Here is a 20,334-nt window from a genome sequence, read left to right on the forward strand (position 1 = left end):
GGGCGCCGTTTCCCGCCGTGAGGGGGCAGCGCGTTGCATGCCGGGACTTGTTGTCCCCGCGGACCGGGGCGCCCGCCCCTTGTGGAGAGAGCGAACGACAGTTCCCAGCACGCGCGGGGCGCTTTTGCGTCACAGCGGTGCGCGTCACAGAGACGCGCGTCACGGCCCGCCCAAGTCTCTCTGCCGCCGCTCCTCGCAGCGGCGGGAGGAGACGGAGTCGGTGTTGCCACCGGCTGAGCTCCAGTCCTCTCATTTGCCCTTGTTCTCCCGGCTGGGCCGTGGAGCTGCCCCCCTCCGTTCCCCGGAGGTACAGGGCAATGATGCAAGGCGGGGCCTCCTCCCCGTAGCCGCCGGCTCCTCACCTCAGCCCCGAGGCGGCCCGCAGGGGGGTGACGGCCCAGACGGCCGCAGGTGAGGTTGGGTCCGGCGGCTGCCGCAGCGAGGAAGCGTTTTCGAGGAAGGTCCCCCGCCGCCGCGGGCGGAGGAGAGGCGGCCGGGGCCATGTGGCAAAGCATCGGTCTGACCTTGCTGGTGATAGTGGCCACCCTGGCCTGCGTGCTGCTCTTCATGCTGTGCGGTGAGTCCCGCCCGCTCCCTTCCTCGGGGCGGGGATGGCGGGTAGGGGGGGCGAGGAGGTGCCTGAGTGCTGCCTTGGCTTCAGTGTGCGGAGCGTCTGTGTCCTCAGCCCTTACCCCCCGCGTTCTCGATCTCTGGTAGTTTCTCCTGGCACGGATTGACTGGAGGAAATGAAAGGGCAGGGTGCCCCGGGATGTGGGGCTGCGTGCGTGGCTCGCAGCGCCCCCTTTTCTTTGTTTCCGTGTGATTTTGAGCCTTGAAATCCTACCAGGGCTTAATTCGGTGACTAATGTGAAGCTGACAGCTTTTTTGGTGAACCGACTCCTGAGCAGTCACTGTGCAGATGGTACATGGGTCTGGAGTGGAAGAAGAAAACTTCCTACTCGTACTCCGTAGCTTTTGACAACTGTTTGCTAGACTAGGTTTAGAGCAGCTTGTAGGAAGTTTGTTTTTCCTTATGTGGATCCAAGAATTGCAGAGTTTTTTAAGGCAGAGAAAAGCATTGTATCAGTGGGAGGTACGACTTGCATGTCTCTTGAATCGACAGCGTGGAGCCTGTGGGTGTTGTGAATAGAATAGACCAGGCCAGGTTGGGAAAAGACCTTTGAGATCATCAAGTCCAACCCATCACCCAACCCCATCTAATCAACTAAACCATGGCACCAAGTGCCTCAATATGCGGAACTTGGAGCTCTGGGAAAAAAAACAACAACAAACCGCCACCTCCAAACTCAAAGTGTGCTGTAACCTGTGGTGAAACGCTTGTGAGACAAGGTGGATCAATAAGGGATTTTTGAAAGCCCAATGAGCAGAGTCAGCTAAGATTCAATATGTGAAGTTGTTAATTGTTGTCAAACCAGCAAAGCATTGTGAAAAGATTTTGCAGTGTTGAGGGACCTGATTACTATCCAGTAATATACGGGAGGTGAAACCCACTATTAGCATATATGGAGTAATGTGCATTAAAAGTGTGAAATATATTCATGGGGAAGCAGAATCGCTTCAAACTGAGCTGTTAGTACCTCCGAGGAAGGATTACCTGAAGTAATTGCAAGCCTTTCTCCAAAGCAGGTGTTTAATGTTTGGTAGCAAGTAGGCAAATCAAGCATTAGAAGTTGAAAATAAAACAGAAAATCTTGCTATATTGCCACAGGAACATACCATGTGCCTGTGTTTTACCCTTTGACAAGAAAATTCAGTGTTTATTACCTTGCTTGAAACAAAAAGAAATGAAATCCCAGTTTCTTAGGAGAAAAGAGAGTATGGGGAAAGCTGTGTAATGATTTCTGTCTGAAGACAAATTCTGATTGGGTTAAATCTGTCCTGCCTGGAAAATAAATGGCTGAAGGAAGGGTGGTGATTATGGAACTGAGTAGAATGAAAAAGGTAAGCTGGGAATGCTTGTGAAATTTCATCACTGCAGAGAAATTAGAGAACTTAACTTGATCAAGCAACAGGCTTAAAAGGAGAATTTTTTTTTTCCCACCCAATGAGGAAACAAACTTACAAGCTCATTAACAAAGAATATGTTGGATGTTGAGACTTCTGGTGTTTAAAGCTTCCAGAACAAAGGTTGACATCTCTAAGCCATAGTGAAAAAAAGGCATTCAGGAAACTCCTGAAATACAGCTACCAGGGGCTGCAGAGGTGTATGAGGGTGCACCACGTCTGCCTTCCCTGGTCTTGTGCTCTTTTCCTGTTCATCCTGTACCGTTTGTTGTTACAGGCTAAACTTGGACCTCAGTGGGAACATTGAGGTTTCTATGTGCTCATTGGGCATAGTAGAAGATGAAATATGGTACATGATAGGGTTTTATGTTTTTAGAGCCTTGCTGAAAGGTTAAAATGATTCTGCAATATGGTGTCCAAAATCTGACATGAGGATCGCTTTCTCCAGGCCTTTCTGCTTTTGTCTGCCTACGGCAAATGGAATCAAAATGCTAAGAAGCTCTTTGAATTTGCCTGCCAGCTTGAATCTCTCTCTGGTGTGTTTGTGCTTAGAGCAAACCCAATTACTACTTTTTTTAAAGGAAGTATTTTTATGAATATTTCACACTTTCCAGGTCTGTAATACACATTCAGCTTGCATTCAATAAATACTTTGAATCCTTTGTTGTAGTTTTTCAGTATTGTCAGAGCTCATCAAGTTGCTACTAAAAGTCACTTACATTTCAAAAGTACTGAGCACAGAAAGCTGCTCACTGTTTTGAGAAGGGATTTGAGCTGTTACCCTGTTTGAAGTAACTCAGATAATGATTTACTGTGTTGGTAATGATTTCCCCCCCCCCCCCCCCCCATTGTGCAGCATTTATTAATATTGATACATTTCTAGTTCTTGTGCCATCATGATTGATGGAAAACACTAATGGAAAACAGTATCGAGACCACTACTAGAAAAGGATGTTGTCTTGCTGGAATGTGTCCAGAGAAGGGCAACAAAGTTGGTGAGGGGCTTGCAATACATGCCCTATGAGGAGAGGCTGAGGGAGCTGGGGTTGCTTAGCCTGGAGAAGAGGAGGCTCAGGGGAGGCCTTATTGCTCTCTACAACTACCTGAAGGGAGGCTCTACACAGGTGGAGGTTGATCTCTTCTCCCAGGCAACTAGCACCAGAACAAGAGGACACAGTCTCAGGCTGTGCCAGGGGAGGTTTAGGCTGGAGGTCAGGAGGAAGTTTTACACAGAGAGAGTGATTGCCCATTGGAATGGGCTGCCTGGGGAGGTGGTGGAGTCACCACCACTGGAGGTGTTCAGGAGGAGACTTGATAGGGTGCTTGGTTGCGTGGTTTAGTTGATTAGATGGCGTTGGATGATAGGTTGGACTTGATGATCTTGAAGGTCACTTCCAACCTGGTCTGAACTATTCTATTTGACTGAGTGTGAGCTATTTCCCATTTGGTTAGCTATCTGTGCCAGTGAGAGGCAGTTTTTTAATCCACCTCCTTAGCTACAAATCTCTGTTCTTTACAGCCTGTTGAGCCTGAGTGTAACCTGAGTGAATGCCAGGCAGTGAGACACACCTTACAAACATGACAGAAAAGTGGCTGAATATAGTCTTGACTAAGCTTGACCTGATGATAATGTTTTACAGCCCTCTGATAAGAGCTATTGAAACAGCCTTATAAAAAGGACATACAGGGTCAAGAGTCTAAAGAATTGTAAATTGAATTTTGAGTGTGAATGCTTGCAGAGAATAACAGATGTAAATATTCAGGAAACACCCAAGGCTTGTGTGGATTTCTGCTGCTTATTACAGATGTGATGTGATCATGCTATCAACATGTGAATAGTAGGGGGGGGAAGAATAATTTCATTCTTCCCTATGAGGGTGGAGAGGCACTGGAACAGGTTGCCCTGTGAAGCTGTGGAGACTCCAAGCCTGAAAGTGTTCAAAACCAAGATGGATAGGGACTTGAGCAACCTGGTCGAGTAAGAGGTGTCTTGGCCTGTGGCAGGAGAGTTGGACCTAACTGATCTTTACAGTCCCTTCCAAGCCAAACCATTCTAGGATTCTGTGATTTTTCTGAAGGGAAAAGATGACATTCAAAGCACAAACTATTAGAAGTGATTTGGACTGGTTCTTCAGCCATGTGAAAAGCAAATGTTTGTGCTTGAATTAGGCATTTATATGTATAAAAGTACTTTGGATAAATGACCTTATTTGTTCATCTAAACGTTTCTGGGTGCTCGCAGATGCTGCTTGCCTTGCTAATCTGAATGTGCTAGGAAGCAGGGAAGCCTTGCAGCTCGCAACTTCTCTATTTGTAAACTGATCACATCCAACACAGAAACCATTGAGAGACTCTAAACAGCAGTTTTTCAGTTGCTCTTTTAAAAGTGGGACTGCTTCTGTGGGTAACTTGCTTCTGTGGTTTTTTTGTGGTATGGCTTCCCCCCCTACCCCCTCATTGTTTTCTGATGTCCTGTCTTTGGATTCCCTCTGGTGATCCTGTGGCTGCTTCTGTGTATTCCATGTGCTACTGCATTTGAGACTCATGCATAGTCAAGGCTACAAGATGAAATAAACTATCAGCCAAGGTGAACTCTAGTACTGCTTACCTCTGTATGTGTTTTATTTTCTCTGTAGTAAAGCATGAAGTTGTGTGGAATTGCAGGAGTCCCTTCAGTGGAGCATATGAAGCATTCACCTCATTTGTCAGGAGGGGCTAATGAGATGTAGGTTGAGACACATGACCTTAAACCAAAAAATCATGTAGCTCAAAGTGCAGAAACAGATGTGTGCTTTGCTTCACAAGTCAGAATTCAGTTGCAGGTGGGAAAACATTTGAGCCCTAAACTCTGCCTGAATAAGTTTTCTTTAATGCTTTGTTTAAACAGTTTCACAACTATCTCAAAAGTATGAATCAGAGAAGGATGGGGGTTGGAAGGGACCTCTGGAGATCATTTTCTCCAGCCCCCCTGCTAAAGCAGAGTCACCCAGAGCAGGTTGCTCAGGATCACATCCAGGTGAGCTTTGAAAGTCTCCAGGGAAGGGGATTTGGTAACTGCTCTGGGCAGCCTTTTCCAGTCCTCTGTCACTCACTAAGGAAAGAAGTTTTTTCTTATGTTTAGGTAGAATGTCTTGTGTACTAGTTCATGCCTGTTGCCCCTTATCCTATCACTGGGCACCACTGAATGGAGTCTGGTCCCCCTCTTGAACCCTGCCCTTTAGATATTGGTCAGATCCCCTTTCATTCTTCTATGCTCTGGGATGAACAGCACCAGGTCTCTCAGCCTCTCCCCATCAGAAGAGTCCCCTTCACTGGGTTTTGTCCAGTAGTTCCCTGTCCCCCTTGAAGTGGGGAGCCCAGAAGTGGACACAGTACTCCACATGTGGCCTCACTAGGACAGAGTAGAGAGGAAGGAGAACCTACCTTCACCTGCTGGCCACATTCTTCTCTTAATTCATCCCAGGATACCCTTTGCCTTCTTGGCCACAAGAGTAGGTTGCTGTTTCATGGTGAACTTGTTGGCTGACAACACTCCCAGAGTCTCTGTCCATGGAGCTGCTTTTCATCAGGTCAACCCTTAACCTGTACTGGTGCATGGGGTTACTCCTCAGGTGCAAGACTCTGTGCTTACACTTGTTGAACTTCATGAGGTTCACCTCTGCCCAACACTCCAGCCTGTCCAGGTCTTGCCAAATGTTAGCACAGCCTTCTGGTGTGTCAGCCCCTCCCCAGTGTTATGACATCATCCAACTTGCTGAGAGTACACTCTGTCCCTTCATCCAGGCTGTTGAACAAGACTGGACCAGTTACTGACCCTTGGGGAACTCTACTAGCCACAGGCCTCTGAGTAGGCTGCACCACTGCTCACAGCCCTCTGAGCTCTGTCGTTTAGCCAGTTCTCAGTCTCTCTGTCCGCTCATGCGATCCACACTTCTGAGCTTAGCTAAATCTTTCAACTTACCTCAAAAGATGAGGAAGATCATGCTTGGTAGACCAGCAATAGAGACAATATTCCCTTTAATTTGAAGCTGAGCTGTGAAACTGTTAAAATGGAAAATGGGAAGAGAAGGAGTTTCGTTATGCTCAGTCAGCAAACAGCATGTGGTAGAGTGTTGCATTAAAAAGGACCAGCTTTAAGGAGCTGTGCAGAACCAAGCATGTTGTCATCTGATGTCTTCTGTTAGTCCAGTATTAGAGTATTTTATGCTGCCTTCAGTCTGATCTCCATAGCAAATCTCTTTGCTAGGGCACTGTATTATCTACAACATAGAAATGATGCAGCATTAGAGTCTTGTTCCTGGTCATGGAGCACGTTTGATACATTGCTCAGAGTAGAGCCCTGTTCTCCCGAATCTCAGGCTAGCATCTAGAACTCCATGCTGCTGTTTTCCATCTGTAACTGCTTAAGGTCTTCTGCAATGGACACTTCAGCATTTGAATAGAGGTATCATTGTGCATACCTTGATGATTACAACAGTTGTAAATTAGTCTTCATGTGCTGCAGTCATCACAGAATCATTGAATGGTTTGGGTTGGAGGGGACCTTAAAGATCATTTAGGTCCAACCCTCCTGCCATGGGTAAGGACACCTCCTACTAGACCAGGTTGCTGAAGTCCCCATCCAACCTGTCTTTGAACCCTTCCAGACTCGGAACCTCCACAGCTTCACTGGGCAAACTGTTCCAGTAGGTCACCACTCTCATGGTGAAGAATTTCTAACAGTAATCCAGCTTCTTCCCATCTGAAGCCATTACCCATCATGACAGAGTGGCAGAGCACTGGAGCCAGCCTCCCAGAGAAGCTGGGGAGTCTTCTTCTCTGGAGAGATTCCAAACCTGCCTGGACATTGTGATCCTGGGCAACCTGCTCTGGATGACCTTGCTTTAGGAGTAAGGTTGAACTAGATGGTCTTCAGACATCCCTTCCAACTCCCAGCACACTGTCATTCTCTGAGTCTGCTGCTTGACTTTCACAGGTTCAGTGAAGCTAAAGAAAATAAAGCACAGGAGGACTGATTTGAGTGAAGCAGATTGTGTGTGGAAGCTAAACCAATAGGTATTTCTTTGGGAGTGACTCACCTGGACCATTTTGAGATGCAATACCAGTGGTGTCAGTTACTTGTCCTAGGAGAGCTCTACAGGAAAAAAGCTGCTATGCTAAGTTGCTCAAAGAATGTACAGAAATCCCCATTTTTGTGTGTGTGTAATTTAGCTTTTCCATTTACTTTTTAACTTTTTTTGGGGGTGCTGTATGTACTTTACAATCTTTTCATGTTAAACCCACACCCTTATGTAACTCAGCTCTTCAGCAGGGCAGTATGGCAGGTGTCACCATTTTGCAGCCTCAAGAGGCTTAGAAAGGAAGAGAAAACACCTTTTCCTCTCATTCAGAAGTAACTTAGTCCTGGCAAATCTGCCCCCAGGCTTTGTGTGTGGTTTTGTTTAAAGGTGTGTTTAGTTGATACTGTTGCTGGAACTCCTCCTTTAGCAGTCTGGTTATTTCCAAGGAAATTCTTACTGAAGTGTTTACTAACAGTGAGGCAATGGGGAGTCTCAGCCGAGGAAGCAATCTCCGTTCAGACAGGTGTGTTTGGGGGTGGAGTTGTACTTTGACTTCTCATCCAAGCTAGCACTGTAATACAGCAAGTGAAAGAGATGAAATCTTTTTGCTTTAATTACCTTACACCTAAATATCTCTGGTATAGGCTGGGAGGTTTTGTAACTCTGATTTTCAAGCTTGGTTGCCTTCCCACTATTATAATTGACTAAGCTTGTTGTAATTCTTTTCAGTATGCTGCATGGTGGTTTGTTTCACCTGGTTATTATCACGGATCTGCTTGTTTATCAACTATAACCAGTCTTGTTGGTTGATTATTTCCTCAGTCTTGCTTGGAATCTTGTGCTGGATTGCTCTGAAGTCTGTGGTATTTGGGATACTTAGACTGTGGCACTATAACTCAAAAGAAAAACTCAAATGCTGCTTGAGAGTGGTACAGAATAAGCTGTAAATGTTCCTTGGTATTTCTTCCCTCTCCCAGTAATTCTGTGTTAAGTGGCCTGTTTGCAGTGATAGAAGAAGTATGTGATACACTTGGAGAATCAGTCAGGGTTGGAAGGGACCACAAGGATCATCTAGTTCCAACCCCCCTGCCATGGGCAGGGACACCCCACAATACATCAGGCTGGCCAGAGCCTCATCCAGCCTGAGCTTAAACACCTCCAGGGCTGGGGCCTCAACCACCTCCCTGGACAACCCATTCCAGGGCTTCACCACTCTCATGGTGAAGAACTTCCTCCTCACCTCCAGCTTCATTCCATTCCCCCTAGTCCTATCACTACCTGATATCCTGAGAAGTCCCTCCCCAGCCTTCCTGTAGGCCCCCTTCAGATACTGGAAGGCCACAATAAGGTCACCTTGGAGCCTTCTTTTCTCCAGACTGAACAGCCCCAACTCCTTCAGTCTGTCCTCATAGGAGAGGGACTTACTTTAACCTGAGTTAAAATGCCTCCCTTAATTTAGTGTTTATACCAAATACATTTCAGGTAATGCTTCTGTAAAGTGCCCTGTAACTCTTTTGGGAAGACCCTGAGTATTTTTGGCTTTTCTTTACCCCCTCCCCACGGTCTTCTCTGGTAGGAGAATTCACTTTGCAGGCAGTTTACATAGGATTGCAAACAACTCCAACAGAAAATACGTGCCTAAGAGTTGTTTTTTTTTCCCCTCACACATGCTGAAGTGGATGCACTAGAATGTAACATGTGCTTTTAGTGCATATCTGAGTTTAGTGGCTCAAATTTTCTCTCTGCCAACAAGCTGGGCAGTTGAAGCCACTTAAAAATGGCTTGTAGTATTCTAATTGGTGGTGAATGGTGCCACATCCAGCTGGTGGCCAGTCAGTAGTGGAGTCCCCCAGGGATCAGTGCTGGGCCCCATCCTCTTTAACATCTTTATTGATGATCTGGATGAAGGCATTGAGTCTATCATCAGTAAATTTGCTGATGACACCAAGCTAGGGGCAGGAGTTGATCTGCTAGAGGGTAGAGAGGCTCTGCAGAGAGACCTCGACAGGCTGGACAGATGGGCAGAGTCCAACGGCATGAGATTTAACACATCCAAGTGCCGGGTTCTGCACATTGGCCACAACAACCCCATGCAGTGCTACAGGCTGGGGTCAGAGTGGCTGGAGAGCAGCCAGGCAGAGAGGGACCTGGGGGTACTGGTCGCTGGTAGGCTGAACATGAGCCTGCAGTGTGCCCAGGCGGCCAGGAGGGCCAATGGCATCCTGACCTGCATCAGGAACAGTGTGGCCAGCAGGAGCAGGGAGGTCATTCTGCCCCTGTACACTGCACTGGTTAGGCCACACCTCGAGTCCTGTGTCCAGTTCTGGGCCCCTCAGTTTAGGAAGGAGGTTGACTTGCTGGAATGTGTCCAGAGAAGGGCAACAAAGTTAGTGAGGGGCTTGGAACATAAGTCCTATGAGGAGAGGCTGAGGGAGCTGGGGCTGCTCAGCCTGGAGAGGAGGAGACTCGGGGGTGATCTTCTTGCTGTCTACAACTACCTGAAGGGAGGTTGTAGACAGGCAGAGGTTGGTCTCTTCTCCCAGGCAACCAGTACCAGAACAAGAGGACACAGTCTCAGGCTGTGCCACGGAAAGTTCAGGCTGGAAGTCAGGAAGAAGTTCTATACAGAGAGAGTGATTGGCCGTTGGAATGGGCTGCCCAGGGAGGTGGTGGAGTTGCCATCACTGGAGGTGTTCAGGAGGAGACTTGACAGGGTGCTTGGTTGCATGGGTTAGTTGGTTGGGTGGTGTTGAATGATAGGTTGGATGCGATGACCTTGAAGGTCTCTTCCAACCTGGTTTATTCTACTCTATATAGGCCTCACTTTAAGGCCTGTATTCACTTGGGATATTTCATGTGTTTTCTTTCCTGTGTGGACTAGAAATGAGCATAGCTGGTGGTAATTTGGTGCCTTCTAGACCCAGAAGAATGGATTGATTTATGGTTTTCAGAATGCACAAAGCATTGAAGATCCCAGAGACTTAAAATACCCCTCCATGGAAACAAATTTTGAAAAGCTGTTGCCTCAGCAGCTGTTGTTTCACCTGAAATTGAGGTGGAGGTTCTTCACCATGAGAGTGGTGAAACCTGGAATGGGTTGTCCAGGGAGGTGGTTGGGGCGCCGTGCCTGGAGGTGTTTAAGAGCAGGCTGGATGAGGCTCTGTCCAGCCTGATGTAGTGTGGGGTGTCCCTGCCCATGGCAGGGGGGTTGGAACTAGATGATCCTTGTGGTCCCTTCCAGCCCTGACTGATACTATGATACTACTATGAAATTAAAAAGACTCCAAACTCAGAGGTCTGCCATTGAGATTTTTTTGCTAGGACCAGGGGGATGAATGCATTTGTGGGACATCAGATCCAGTCTTTATTGCCAGTCATTTACATGTTTAGGTATCGATGGAAAAGAATGTGCTTGGTGTAGGCTTCAGGAGTTAATTTAGATCGTAAGAAGTTGTCAGCAACCAGCTCTCCTCAGCAGCAAAGAAGTTAAGGAAATGAAAGGTCTGAAGGATGTGGAAAGTATTCCAGGAGGGAAGGGTGGAATCTTGTTTTGTCCTAAGGGATGGCCTGATCTGATTGCTATGGCTGATTACAGAAGAGGAAGAATAACAGTGGTGCTTACTGGTCTGTCTTTCCCTTCCCTAACACGCCCTGGTTGTCCACACTCAGAAGTCTGTTTCTGCTGACAGCTGTGTAATGGAGAGGACGAGTTTCCCTTAAAATAGGGCTCTTAATCTTTGCATAGGTCAGCAGCATAGGTCTGAATAACTCGAAAGACCTTCTGAACAGGAAATGGGGGTATTGATTTATAGCTCTGGGCAAGACAGATGGGCTTTAGCGTTGCAAATGATACTTATCCAGCACATGTTTTCCAATAGTTGTTTAGATTTTATGCTGCTTAACTTAACTTAATTCCACAGAAGAGGTACATTCCAGTTCTGTGGATGATCAAACTTGATTGGTTAGCTAAAGGGAAAGAGGTATCACTAGTACACAGCTGTGTAACATTTACTCCAGTCTCTACTGACCTAAATGCTTAGATAAGGGAGACCTTTTAAAGGGAAGTTTGTGGTATTTATCTACTTGTAAAAAATTCCTTATGTGCTGCAGAAGCACTTGCAAAAGAAGAGTAGCAGGATCTGACCTATTTTTCAAGTGAGATTCTAGAAACATGACCATCTCAGCTGTCTGTTTGCATAGTTTTAGGACCCAGAGCATTCTAGCAGTGGAGCAGAGATTTGGGCATGGTGAGGGAACACCTTCAATTTGGGGGATGTGGCCTTTTAGTGCACATAAGGAGGAGCTTGTGCATTTCAAAGTAGGATTTGTTATAAAATGTGGTCCTAATTTCAAGGTCTCCACAAGAATGCTTTGTAGCTTTTAAAATGTGATCTGCAGAATGTGTTTGAAAGTGGAAGCTCTGGTGCTGCTTTTTTACAGTGCCTGTGTAATGAGTCCCAAGTTCTTGTTCGAAGTATAGCCACAGAAATTCCTTTTCTCCCCACAGCTAAGACCTTTGTCTGTGTCATGGTGGTCACCCACCTTCTGCTTTCTGTGGCAAGAGAATCACAGAAAGGTCTGGGTTGGAAGGGACCTTTAAAGGTCATCTAGTTCAGTCTCCCTGCAGTGAGCAGGGACATCTTCAACCTGATTCAGTTGCTCAGAGCCTCTCCCAGCCTCACTTGGAATGTTTCCTGGGATGGAGCATCTATCAACTCTCCTGGCAATCTGTGCCAGCATCTCACTACCCTTAGTGTAAAAAAATCCCTCATTAGATCTACTCTAAATCTTCTTATTTTGGTTTAAAAACATCTTCATGTGTCCTGTCACAACAGGCCCTGATAAAAGTCTGTTGTTATCTTTTTTGTAGGCTCTATGTAAGTACCAAAAGGCCACAGTAAGTCTCCCTGGAGCCTTCTCTTCCCCAAGCAGAGCAGCCCCAACTCTCTCAGCAGCATGTTCTAGTGCTGCTTCTGCTTACTGTGTAAGTCCTTGTCTAGAGCTTTAATGTTGGCTTTTGGATGAGGACAAGCTTCATCAGGTTGAATTGGTATTTATGGGAGTGCAGGAAGGAGTGGTATGGTGTCCTGGAGAGGTAGTCAATTAGAGATTGGAAGCTGGTCTCTTGTCCTGTGTGCTTTGCCTGAGAGCTGACTAAACATTTGTATGAAGTCACTAGCAGTACCTTTCTTTTTCTTTCTCCTACAGGCTGGTACGTGGTCTGGCAGTTGTTTTTGTCTAAATTCAAATTCCTGAGAGAGTTGATAGGTGATACGGGGTCCCAACAGGGAGACAACGAGCCTTCAGAGACTGAAGCTGAACAGGAAACTCCACCCTCGCCTCAGAGGGCAAAATCTGCTCGACAGCGACGGGCACCTACAGAAGACACAACTTAAGGGTACTCCACTGAACTCCTGACTGAGTGGTTAAGCACCTGTGCACTGTGTCCTTCAGTGGTTTGATCTTGCTGAGAAACTGTCTGGAGAGGTAATCCCTATAATACCCGTGGACCTTCACTTCTGAACTACCACTGTATGCTACTGCAGGAGAGGTTCAGGGAGGGCTTCAGCAGCAAGCCACAGAATACTGGAAGAAAGGAGGAATGTGAGAAATCTCCATCAGAAAAAGGCTGAGCTGCTGTAGCTCCTGTCTCCACACAGATTCAAAAGAGGTCCTGGACCTTAGGCTTAGCCTTTGTGTGAGTCTGAACACCGTAAACATTTCAGACTTGAAATGGTTTCTAAATTATTTTTCCTTTGCAGCACTGTAAGTACCTATAGTGAAATGGAGTTTTATTTCCTTAGCTTTATATGAATAGATATATTTTTTTTCCTTTGACTTTGAGAACTTGGAAAAGCAGTGGAAAGACTACCCTGCTTTGGGAAGTTTTCTAAAGTGAGATTAATGATGTTCTTATGTATGTAAAAAGTATAGATGAAATATGAAAAATCAATATTAGATGCACATGGGTTGGAGGGGTTCAATCTCCTCTTAAAAGAAAGAGGAATTGTGTGGTAAGAGCTGGTTTGGCATAAGGGTTTGGCACAAGAAGGTCTGCAGGTTAAACTGCCCTGCCAGGTTTCTATGTGTTTTTCCTGCACCCTTAAGTCTAACTTGTGCTGGAGAGGGGAAGGTGCCCGGGTGTTCTGAGGTGTCACCTCTGGCTTCTGGATACTAAGCACTTCTAGCTCACTTCGTACACCTTCACGTCAGGTCTGTGGTACCTGACATAACTTTCTTGGAGCCAGTGAAGGCATTCTGACCAGTTTGGTAGCCATGGCTGTAACACTTTGATAGTGCCACAGCAATGAATTTGGTACCTCATCTTTGCTGGAGGACTTAACTACTTTGTACTGAGCGGTTGCTCCTGATTTCATGGAGAATGAGTGGCGGAGCTATTTTGACATTGTACGTCAGAACCAAGAGCTCCACTTCTGGCTGTCTAGCAGCTCCAAGGACTGAATCATGGCCTCTGTGGAAAGAGGAGGAACATGCACATGCCACCCCTGAGGTGCATGAGAGAGAGCTACCAACGCTTGTCATGAAAGCTTCAGGTTTTCTCTCGAGGCTTGGATATGTGGTGGTGTTTGGATCATTGTTCCCTGTGTGGAAACTGAAACAGGACCACAAAATCAGTCTTGTACTTTCAGGAGTCTAAACCTGTGACTTCCAGACTTGTGGTTTGGTTCAATTCCATGGCTGGAAGCAGCAATGTTTAGCTTTTTCATCAGGTAGGGGTTACATCTGGGAGGAGAGCACTGTTGTGGTGCCTTTAGGTTTCATCATCTGTGAATACACTACAAATACTAATGAGAGCATTCACTTCATAAAAGGATTTTGAGCTTTCAGTGTTACAATATATAAGACCTTTCCTTCAGAGTCTGAAAGTGGTTGTTCTGTTTACTGGCATGTATGTATAGGCATGCTTTATTAATAGCAGGGCTACATTTTCAAGCATGATCAGGCTGTGCTGTGCACACACCCTTGAAACACATTGAGATACTGATAGTCTCCTTCCTCTGCCTTGTCTGTTGGCCAATGAGTGCATAGTGATGGTTTCTGGGGTTTTTAATTAGTAAAATTCCCATGTAGTCAAGCTGAGCAAAGGCAATCAAATTCTGTTCCCTGCTGCTTCCAGTTGTTGGCCTTGCACAACTTAAATGTCACAATATTCTTGCAGCTGAGTGTCTTTTCACAGGATGAGACTTGCAGTCTGAACAAGCACTGGTACATTTCTCTCAAGAAACATCTTCAGCATCTTTGTCTTGAGCTTTGCTAACAGAGGCTTACAAATGAAGATGTAATTTTTTTGTGCTGAGGTAGGATATTGGCACTCTGCCACGCTTCACTTTTGCTTCAGTGCGCAGAAGATGGCAGAAGGCTGATGCTTGTAGTATCCCCAGCTGAGATAAGTAACAGTCAGCTCAGTCTCTGCTTCTAGCTATGAGGAAATGTGAAGTTGCAGCAGTCTGCACAGCTAATCTGGGTGGCTTTAAAGAGGCAAGAGTCAAGACTGGAGCAAGACCATGAAGGAAAACCCATGCTGGTTTGACTGCTGATGCCGATTGAACATGCAATAAGATGAACGTGGAACCTCTGAGTAGCTCCTCTGCTCTAGCCAAACAACTTCCTCCTCCTCCTGGCTGTGTGTAGGTGTACATTTCACTCCCCAAAGTGAATTTTCAGTCTTTTTTTATCATTTTTTTGGACAACTGATGCTATTTTTTTAATGTTGCTGTGACATAGCTGCCAATAACATGCTCTGCCTAGTCTATAACTTGAATGATCTTATTAGTAGCAGGCCAAAGGTTTATAGTAGGCAGTTTGGAAGAATTTTGGAGCAGTGATGTCTGCTGTCAATGCATCATTTTTTCCTGAAGGAATCTGTAGTAAAACCTTTGTACAGGGCACTTGGTGCAAAGCTGCTGAAGCAAAGGTTTGTGTGTGAAAGTGTACATGTGACGAGACCTGGGTTGTGATTGCTGGCAGTCCAATATACTCATGTCTTTGAATATTTTTACCAGTGTACTTCTGCTGGGTGAGCACTTAACTCTGAATTGACTTATTCAAGTCAGAAACCTTATGAAGGCAACAGGTTAGACAGTTGGTCTTGTTTTGTGTGGTAGGGACTATTTGGAAGCTGTTTATTGCCTTATTGTTGCAGCCATTCTCTTGAATGTATTTTGGGGTTTTATTTTAAATACAGTCATATCACCTTTCTTGCAGGGGCTGTGTAACTTTGAGCAGTAATTTATTACCTGTGTTGGGTGTGATAGTTAATTAAAAACAGTAACTGCAGCAAAGGCTGGAACAAACACAAGTGGAGGCCAGTGGGAAACCATACAACTTTGAGTGTTGTAAATGACTTGGTTGGTGCTGGATTGCAGAATTCAGACCCAATAGGGAGCCACTGGGGTGGTTATGGTGATTTCATGTTTGCCCATGAGGCTGATTCTATGCAGTTCATCCACTCAGCACTGCTGCTCTAGCTGTCCACAGTAAATGCCAGGCGCCATGCTGTGATTTGTGAGCCACTTGCTGCTTACTATCAGGTTTTACACTGTACTAGACCCTTGTGTGTACTTCTGTTCTGTTTGGAAATGACCAGCATAAAGAATGTGTTCAGTGTGGTCATTTGCTCCTTCAGTGTTACAATACTGTACTTAAAGCTTCTGTGGTTGTCTGTTTTCATTGTTAACTGTTCTTTTAACTGACTGCACAGATGAAAAATAAAGTAACCAGACTTGATAAGAATATTTGACCTGAGTGGATTTCTGACTTACTTTCTGGCTGTCCAAGTTTGGGCTAGAACAGAGCTGTTTCTATTCAGTGATTTGGCTTTTCAGCTCAGGATCTTCTCTTCTGAAGCTGATGGCATGTTTTCACAGTGGCTGCTTCTAGCAGTGATGATGCTGAGGTTTCTAGCAAAGACAACATGATGAGGGATCATGAGGGTCAAGCCTCTTCTCCAGTGGCCATTGTCCAAGGAGGTCTCTGTTCTGCTCTTGATCTGTGTGTTCCTGAATCCAGCTTCTGAATGTGGCTCCCAACTGCTGCTGAGTCCAGTCTGGGACTCCATCAGTGCCTGCCTGCAGGATCCGTGGTGACAGTGACGTAATTGCCATGAGGGGATTGGGTTCAATATTGGTTTGTATCTGTTTGATTTTATTGTTATTTGCATAAAAGCTGTTTAGTTTGGGGTTTTTAACCCATCAGTGTCTCTCTCTTATTCCCTTCCCCTTTGGGAAGGTGAGGGATTCATAGAGACCACTGGTCACTCATTTAGTGGCCAGCCAAGCTCTAACCATTGACACCTGTGTCCTTCCCAGAACCACTGCAGAGAAGACCTCTCTGTGTCCTATCAATTTCTTCTCTGTGCTAGCATCTTTTATTTTTAGTTTGAGTTCTAGAGATCCCTTCTGGCCTCTAACATTCTATGATTCTGTGACCCTGCAGCAGCAGGGGTGGTCTAGGTGATCTCCAGGGAGGCCTTCCAGCCCCTACCGTTCTGGGATTCGTTATTTTCCAAAGTCATGAGAGTTATTGGCAGTTGTTACATTTAGGTACTTTCAATGACATTTAATCCAGCCTCAGTTTTTACACTTCACAAAGGATCCAGGTGCTGAGGGCAGCCTTGCTTTTGCTTTTCCTTATCCCTGCTTCTAGGATGTCCTGTTTCTCCTGAACCCTAGAAAGAAAGAGCATGGATAGGGCAAAGTGCTGAACTGGCTGCTTAAATAGGTGATTGCTCACAGAGCAGATCCAGCCTGAAACTCCAGAGGCTTTTATCGTCGCGGTTGGGTGGAAAAGGCAGTTTTGGGGCTAGCCTTTCACCACTAGATGGCATGGGCCATCAAGTTTTGCAGGCTCAACTTGCAGGAGAACCGTTGAGTACCTTTGCGTTGCTGTTACTGTTTTTAGTCATTCTGCTGCTGTTGCAGCAGTGTTGGGAAGTACAAGGGCAGCTGTAGAGCCTTGTTCTTGTTTGGCTCTGTTTCACACATGGGACATGTGGAGTCCTGTGCCTAAAGGGTCTTGCACGTTGGTCTGCAGCACAAGGTTTTACTTTGTAAAGGAAAGCAACTTCAAGAAGAGAGGCCTTAGACATGCTGAAAGGGATCTGCTTTGCTTCTCACCACTTTAAAGAAAACCAACCCCAAGCAAGCTACAGCAGCACTTCTTCAGGTCTCAGGGTTGCAAACATGCCCCCCTAACATTGTGTCCTGGTTTGAGGTAGAACAAAACTAATTCTGATAGTTATTTGGGTTGTTTTTCCAGCTCAATCTCTTCTCAGTGATGGCACTTCCTGAAGCCAACAGCTTGTTTTCACAGATAGTGTCTGCTTCCAGCAGTGACAGTGCTGATGGTTAGAGTTACTGCCAAGGGTTGGAGTGCAGAAAGGCTCTTGCTTAGACTTGATCCTGTGCAGACTGAGGTCACTGCTGCATCTTCTGTGCTACTTTGAGGTGCAGTAAGGGATGACCACTGCAAGAGGGAGATGACACTTCAACCAGGACTGTGGGAAGCTTCAGATGTGATTGTGAAGGACAGCAGGGCGAGCCTGTTCTAGGGAAAAGGAAGAAAGTGGGCTGAGAGGAGGAGGCTGGGGTCTGGGGGGCTTTGGTCTGTGCTTCCTCCTCAGGGAAGGGAACACACTGAGGACAGTGTTCATGGTACAGGCACATGACTGGAGCAGTGTTTTCTCTAGGAACTCCAAATAATTCAGTGGTGGCTGCAGCAACAGGGTTCTTTACATGTCCCACCTTGTGGGTAATTGCACTTCAAAGAGTAGGTAATGAAAGCCTGCAACCTGCTGCCACAGGGTGCCACAAAGGTATGTTTGTGGACACGTAGATACAGGCTAACACAGGCTTTCATGGGTAAATCCCAAGTTCACAGGATAATGAGAAGTCTCTGCTGGGCTCTATTTCCTAGTATCTGTGGTCCAATGATTGCAAGCACTAGGGAGGGTCAGGTCTGTGAGCTTACCCTGAACATACCCTTCTGCCTCTCAGAATACAGGGGGGCTGTGTGCCCCATGGCCTGATCCAACAGGGCAGTTCTTAAATGCTGGCAGGCTGACAGTTAGAAATGCTCTGAGAACAAAGTCAGTGAGAGCCATTAGCCTGGAGTACAGGAGGTTCAGGGGAGATGTTACTGCTCTCTACAGTTACCAGAAAAGAGGTTGCAGCCAAGTGGGGGATGAGAGGAATGATCTCAGGTTGCACCAGGTCAGGTTTAGGTTGAACACTAAGGAAAATGCCTTCCCCCAAATGGCTGTAAAGCACTGGAAGAGGCTGCCCAGGGAAGGGGTGGGGTCCCCATCTCCGCAGGTATTTAAAAGACCTGTAGGTGTGGTGCTGAGGGACGTGGTTTAATGGGGGACTTGGCAGTGCTAACGGTTGGACTCAATCTCAAAAGTCTCCTGCAACCAAAATGATTCTATGAGTCCACAGTGCAAGAGCTAGAGACAAATTAGGCCTGAAGGACTTACAGCTGTGTGCATGGGATGAGCTTTATAAATAGATGCCTCTCAGCTGGTGCTGGGGCCACAGCTGTGGCTCTTCTGAAGGCTTGTGCTTCCATCTCTGTCTGTGAAAAAGCAACGTTGCTGAGGAAGGGATTGGGGAGCTTGCTGAAGTGTCTTCCTGGCTGCTGCTTTCCTCCTGGGAAACCATGGATGGATTCAGGTACCAAACACCATATTTCACTTTTCTGCTTGATTGAGGACACAGTTTCAAGCTGTGCCAGGGGAGGTTTAAGCTGGGTGTTAGGAAGAAATTCTTCACAGCAAGAGTGATTTGCTGTTGGAATGGGCTGCCCAGGGAGGTGGTGGAGTCACCATCACTGGTGGAAGTGTTTAAAAAGTGACTGGATGAGGCATTTGGTGCCATGGTTTAGTTGATTAGATGGTGATAGGTTGGATTTGATGATCTTGAGGGTCTTTTCCAACCTGGTTAATTCTGTATTCTGAGGGTTTTTTAAGGATTAGAAAGGGAGAAATGTTCACAGGGCAGAGAGGTTTTCTTCTTTGTTACCTGGCCTGGTTGGTGTTTTCTGCTGAAGTTAATCCTTGTGAAATGGGTTCATGGGTTACCCCAAAGATTTTGGTTTGCTGTGGAAGAGATGCCATAGGCTCCTGTTCCACTGCCCTCTCATGGGACTCTGAGCTTCTGTGTAGCAAATGCCCTCTGAGCAGTAGCTGGGGAGGTGTAATGGCTCTGTGTGAAATACAGGAATTTGGGCCTTTAGCCCTATTCCAGCACAGCCTGGGGCAGATTCACCTTCTGGAAAACCAGTCAGCTACAGGAGTCTGGATTGCATGCTGCTGGTTTGGTATCTCATGCTGGCCTCCAAGCAGGGGCTTTTGTTTCTTCCAATAGTAGTGTCATGGTTTGTGGTGCAGGAGCAGCTTGTGGAGTACCTTCATGCTTCCTTGTCTGCCTGCTAATAAGCATAGTACCAAATATGTGGCTGTTTATTCCTGTGCTGCCAGGAGGCCCTGCAGCTCATTCAACAGGTGGTACCTCACTGACAGAAAGCTTTGCTTGTGTCATTAGATAAAGCACTAGGAATGTGTGCTTTCAGAGCTGGTTCCTGAGTGTGGTGAAGACAACGTGCAAACACCGTAGGAGTGAAAGCTCACTCAGCTGGATGTGTGTACTTGCAGTGCAAGGTGCATGTTGTCTGCAGCTATATCACAGAATGGTGGGGATTGGAAGGGACCTTTGGGGATCATCTAGTCCAAGTCCTCTACTAAAGCAGGGTCACCCAGGGCAGGTTACACAGGATCATGGCTGGGCGGGTTTGGAATCTCCAGAGGAGACTCCACAACCTCTCTGGGCAGCCTGATCCAGTGCTCTGGCACCCTCACAGGAAAAAAGGCTTTCCTTATGTTGTAGTGAAGTCTCCTGTGCTCTAGCCTGTACCCATTGCCCCTTGTCCTATCAGTTGGCAGCACTGAAAAGAGCCCAGCCCCTTCTTCTTGACCTCCATCATTTAGATAGTAAGAAGCATTGAGAAGATCCTCTCAGCCTTCTCCAGGCTGAACAGCCCCTGGTCTCTCAGTCTATCTTTGTAAGAGAGATGTTCCAGTTCCCCTCATCATCTTTGTAGCCCTTTGCTGGACTCTCTCCAGTATTTCTTTGTCTTTCTTGAACTGAGGAACCCAGACACAGCACTCCAGACATGGCCTCCTTAGGACAGAGTAGAGGGGGAAGAGAACCTCCCCTGACCTGGTGGTCACACT

At 46.4% G+C, this 20,334-nt stretch overlaps 2 protein-coding genes across 3 annotated transcripts in view; one reads left to right on the top strand and one right to left on the bottom strand.

Annotated features, from left to right (window-relative positions):
* ELOVL2 (ELOVL fatty acid elongase 2) overlaps positions 1-5,681 on the bottom strand; it is a 66,290-nt gene extending 60,609 nt beyond the window's left edge. The window contains exons 1-2 of one of the 2 annotated variants that reach the window (XM_068166866.1): positions 5,449-5,681; positions 363-1,131 (exon numbers count right to left, since the gene is read on the bottom strand). The gene's annotated coding sequence lies outside the window, so the exon portion shown is untranslated. The remainder of the gene's footprint in view (positions 1-362; positions 1,132-5,448) is intronic. The other variant, XM_068166867.1, reaches the window with a different exon arrangement.
* On the top strand, positions 193-15,841 carry SMIM13 (small integral membrane protein 13). The gene is made up of 2 exons (XM_068166869.1): positions 193-577; positions 12,294-15,841. The coding sequence occupies exons 1-2, from the start codon at positions 502-504 to the stop codon at positions 12,479-12,481; spliced, it is 264 nt and encodes an 87-aa protein (XP_068022970.1). The 5' UTR covers positions 193-501; the 3' UTR covers positions 12,482-15,841.
* The last annotated feature ends 4,493 nt before the right edge of the window (positions 15,842-20,334 follow it).

The sequence above is a fragment of the Melanerpes formicivorus genome, unplaced genomic scaffold, assembly GCF_026170545.1.
Source record: "Melanerpes formicivorus ecotype bairdi unplaced genomic scaffold, bMelFor1.0.p_v2 SCAF_109, whole genome shotgun sequence".
Classification (NCBI taxonomy): Eukaryota; Metazoa; Chordata; class Aves; order Piciformes; family Picidae; genus Melanerpes; species Melanerpes formicivorus.